Genomic DNA, 5,014 nt, shown 5'->3' on the forward strand with positions numbered 1-5,014 from the left:
TCGACGCCCTCTTGTTCGTTTCCGCAGGTTGCGAATGAAATAATACGCAATAAACAAGTTTCTCTACCGTTTCCTTGAAGGTATGGTGTTCTGTTCAATGTGCTATCTTGCGTACTTATTCTTTCTCTCTTGCATATGTTCTCTCCTAAATATTTAAGTGGCACACGGGAGTGGTATCACACTTTTGTTTTTTAAGCTTGCCGCGCTTACAAACGCGCAACGAAGGACCCACCCGTCAGTGCCGGCGGTAGCACCGGAGTCAGTGAACAGGCTCTGCCGATGATGATGATGATGATGATGGTAATGCGTCTATTCCCTTTGTAACGGGCGGGCACACTTTGGCACCCTAGCCAATAGTAAAAAAAACAACGAAAATAAGAAAATAAAATACAGACTGGGCGGGTTGCCGAGTGAAGAACGCTCCTAAAGTCCCTCGAGAGTTATTTTCCTCCATTGTTCTAGGCGAGTTTTGCTGCGCCTCACTGCGGCGTAGTCCACCACATCACCTATGTCCACGAAACCCAGTGCGGCAGCGAGATCTGTGTTCGAACTGGATGGGCTCAGTTGCGGGCACTCAGTCACGATGTGTGCGATGGTCTCGTCAGCCCCACCACACGCGCGACACACCCCACTCACGAGTTCACCGTCGTAGGCTTGCTTACGGACGAGAGTACGCAGGGCCCCTGCTCTCGCCTCAAACAACAGCACACTTCCAAGGCCATTGTCGTACAGTGGGACTGGAGCGATGGTGTCCTTGTGCTGGCGGTAGAGGAGGAGACTTGACTTGTTCACTTGTGCCTGCCTTCACTTCTCCTCCTCGGCCTCCTTAATACGTTGGCGAATTTCCTTGGTGCGCCCCCGTTGGTTTTCGGCCGTCAGTGGCTCCTGGAAAAACCCGAACTTTTTCTCGAGTTGGTACACTCGTCGTACCCACTTGGTGCGCATGCATGTCGCCATGAGGTAGTCAAAAACTCGTCGAGACCACCTCTCGCGGGACATGTACATTAGGCGGCAGTGGAACGTCAGTTTGCTGGCCGCCTCACGTGCTTCGAAGCTCGACCAGCCGATGTCCCCCTGGACCGCCTCGTTCGCCACCATGCCATGACAGCCCAGAGCGATGCGTCCTACTTCCCGCTGTCGCCGCTCCAACCATTCCCGGGGGGCCGCTGACATAACCACGACTGCGTTCGCGAATGTCAGCCCAGGCACGTGGACGAGCTTCCAAAGGTCACGTACCATTAAATATCGGTTACAGCCCCACAAACAGCGGCGCCGGAGGATGCTCTGAGCCCGCAGTCCAGCTTCACGCGTCTTCGCCTCATGTAGGCTGTACATGTCCGTTGATGTTGACAATTTTACACCCAGGTACCTGTATTCGGTGCAGCTACTCACTTCGGCATCTCCCAGGGTCACAACCTTCTCCTTGGTGTACTCCCCCACAAGTCTGAGAAGGGCTGTCTTCTTAACGTTGAAGCAGAGCCCCAGGCGGGTGATTTCATCCTGGCAGATGTCCAGCAGTGCCTGCATTTCCTCGGTGCTTTCTGCCATGAGCACAATGTCGTCTGCGAACGTTAAGCCCGGTAGACGACGCCTCTCGTCGATACCGCTGGTCGTGTGGTGGAGCCGAAAACCAAGGCTGGAACTAAGAAGCCTCCTCTCGAGGCTTGAGACGTAAAGAATATACAGTAATGGTGAGAGTGGGCAACCTTGACGCAGGCCTTTCACTACTACAATGGGGTCAGACTGAACATCCCCGAAGTGTGCCACTACAGTGTTACCTCTGTACATACGTCTCACGGTCGAGATGAGGATCTCTGGAAGGCCCAAGTGGTTCATGCAATCAAACAATGCTGCCTGCGGGACACTATCGTATGTTTTCTGTACATCCAGAAAACAGCATAGCAGAGATAGCCCTTCAAGCTTCGCTATTTCGGCACACTGGGTCAGAGTGAAAATATTATCCTCCAATCTACGACCCGAACGAAACCCATTTTGTAGTTCCGTCAGCAAGTTCTTCGTCTCAGCCCAGCCACTTAGCCATTCCCTTAGGATACCGGCAAACATTCGGTACATCACGCTAGTGACCGTGATAGGGCGATAGCTCTGCAGCAGGTCCGCCGCGCCGCCTTGCTTTAGGATCAACGTTATCCGACCCTGACGCCAGTCCTTCGGGATTTCAGCACCAGAAAGGATGCTCGACAACTGGTCTGCAAGCTTCTCCCTAGCCTGTGGGCGGAGGCACTTCACCAGGCGCGCTGGCACCTCGTCGGGCCCCGTTGCAGTTCGAGTGCTCATTCGCGCTAAGGCACGGATGACTGCCACACTGCTCACCGCCCAGCGCGGTTCCGCTTCCTCTTGCCTTTCGCCGAGGGCAGGGTGTAGTCGCGGCCGCGGAAGCATCCCTGTCGCCGTCATTTCCCATCGAGCCAAACAGTCCACTGATGTATTGTGTCAGGTGCTGCCGCACATGTGCCACTGGCTGGTTGGTGTCAGCATCCCTCAATTGGGGCGAATTCTGTTGTCGCCTGTCCAGTGTTTGCACATATTGCCAGAACTTCTGGGCTGCGTTCTTGCCCTCTTCGCGCAGAGATTGAAATAGCTTCTTGTTGTACTCGGCAATTTTCGCCTGCACCAATGCCTGTATCTCGTGCTTCAGTTCAAGATATCTCTGCCAGGTGGCTGCGCATGCCTCTGTATCCGACGACCGCAACATCCTTCGATGCTCCCTGTTTGCCTCTCGACGCCTTTTCCAGGCTTCCTCAACATCGCTATCCCACCACGGACTCTTTAATGCTCGTGTCGACCGTCTGTCTGGGACCATATGTCGTTCCACCACCCGTCGCAGGGCCAACATGTACTCGTCATAAGTGGTAGCCTCGTGCATTTCGGCACAAGCCTCGAAGTCCTCAACGACAGCCTCGATGGAATGGTGTGGTAGGTACCGCTTGATGTTCTTTCGTCTGGAAATTAGTTTTCCTTTATGACAGGAGTGTCCGAAGTCGAGCCTAAGGCGGTTATGGTCGCTGCCGAGACTGTACTTTCCCTCTTCGTCCACACTGCACCTCTGTAGCATTGCCTGCAAACGCAGAGAGACCAGGGCATAATCAATGTTGGTGGCGCTGCCGCGAGCACACCATGTGAACTGTCCCTCCCACTGTGGCTCGAGGTTCATGATGATGAGGTCTAAGTCTTCGGCCAACTGCAGGAGCAGCTTCCCGTTGGCATCCAGGTGCCCGTCCAGCTCACTCAGGTGCCCGTTAAAGTCGCCAATAACGATGAGCTCGTTGTCTGCCTGTAGTCGTCGTGTGTCCTCGCGTACACATCCAATAAGCTTTACATTTCCTTCGTGTAGGCCTTGTACAGACAAGTATACAACACACACCGCAGTGTTCACACCAAGCACATTTCCTGTTACCCACAAGTGGTCTCTGCATTCCCCATCCAAACTTTGCCAATGGAGGTCGTGGCGCCATAACACACCGACCCCTCCCCCTTTGCGACTCTGGCCAGATCTGTTCTGACCCGTCCAGTGCCAGTCTGGCTGAATTGGTGCCTCTTCCAGATCTCGCAAGTGGGTCTCTGCCACTGCATATAACGAGAACTCTTTGTTCTGGGAAGGCAGCGCCGCCTGGTGGTGATTGCGGGAACTCAGCCTGACGGTCGGCTTCCTTTGATCCCGGCGGCAAAGCGCAGGCACAGAAAATAAAGGAGGCTATGTCAAAAGGGTTCAATCTTTCTTTCAAAACAAAACCGAAACACGGCAATAAACGAAGCCGCAAGTACGATTCGCCGCCCGCAAGTACGAAGACTAGGCAAATGTGTGTACTACCCATCATTCCCATGGTCGCTGAACGATCGCAACGCCAGAGTGCCCTCTAGTTAATTTTGAGAAACTCTATGGATCAGTGGATCTGCCAACTGACCTCCATTGTGGATCTGCCTGCCATGTACTCGCAGGCCCGCGCTGCGTTGCTTTGACACATGCGCGTTTGAGCGCACTCAGTGTCCCTTCGTCACTAACAGAGGCATGTCGCATTTCGCACCGGTTGCCACTGGGTCGCGCCAACGGACACTGGTCGCGCCGGTCGCGCCTTGCGTCAGACTACTGAGTGATCGCGTTTCGCTAGCGTGGCGTCGCTGCGCCCAGCCTGCGCGTTCGTCACTGTTACGTCGGAGTATATTGGGTCCTTCATGACGCGCTCGCCGCTGTTTCGCTAGCTTCACGTACCGAATTTGGTATTACCGAATGTGAATAGACGACGAAGGTAAATAAGACGTCCAAACCTGATAATCATATGCGTTTCATGTGAAATATGACTACATGCTACGCTCACATCGTTCTCGCAGTCGTTTCACTAGTTCCACATATAACAAATTTGGTATTACGTGAAGTGAATGGACGACAAATGTAAATGACATGTCCAACATGATAATCATGATATAGATGCCATGTAAAACATAATTACATGCTACGCTCAAAAGCACGCTCGCGTACGTTTCGCTAGCTTCATATATACCAAAGTTGGTATCAGGGGACGTTAATAGATGACGAAGGTAAATGGAACATCCAAACATGAAAATCATGACATGGAAGTGATGATTTTCATGACTTCCATGTCACATAACCGCATAACCTAACCGATACCGCATAACCTACCTCCGTCTCGTAACGTTGTGCTGATTTTAAAGTGACCAATCAACCTTCCTCATTCGTGCTTCGTATATGCTCGATTCCCACTGCACGTGGGATCTGCCATTTTTTTTCTTCAATTTTTGTCAGTATTCACGTTAACTTATGATACGTCATTTAAGATGAGGTATGCTTGGTTAAAGGATACGAAACAATATTAAAAACTCTTCATTGCAGAATTTCGTTTTAACTCTTTCACGAAAGACAACAAGAAAGAATGCTGTAAAAGTGATGGTATCCCGAGGACACGCACGAGGGCTTTTCAAGATGAAAACACTTGGTAATGCATTTTTTATTAGCTTTACTGGCGTTACTGCAGTTGCC

At 51.9% G+C, this 5,014-nt stretch overlaps 1 protein-coding gene across 1 annotated transcript; it reads right to left on the reverse strand.

Moving 5' to 3' along the window:
* Positions 1-804: 804 nt before the first annotated feature.
* LOC142814366 (uncharacterized) lies at positions 805-1,836 on the reverse strand. Its single transcript, XM_075893085.1, has one exon. It carries the CDS (start codon positions 1,834-1,836, stop codon positions 805-807), a length of 1,032 nt encoding a protein of 343 aa, XP_075749200.1.
* Positions 1,837-5,014: the final 3,178 nt, after the last annotated feature.

Source organism: Rhipicephalus microplus, chromosome 4, assembly GCF_043290135.1.
Source record: "Rhipicephalus microplus isolate Deutch F79 chromosome 4, USDA_Rmic, whole genome shotgun sequence".
Taxonomy (NCBI): Eukaryota; Metazoa; Arthropoda; class Arachnida; order Ixodida; family Ixodidae; genus Rhipicephalus; species Rhipicephalus microplus.

Bases quoted from the DNA above. Each gene is read 5' to 3' on its own strand.
- LOC142814366 (XM_075893085.1), bottom strand. From the start codon at position 1,836: ATGAACCACTTGGGCCTTCCAGAGATCCTCATCTCGACCGTGAGACGT.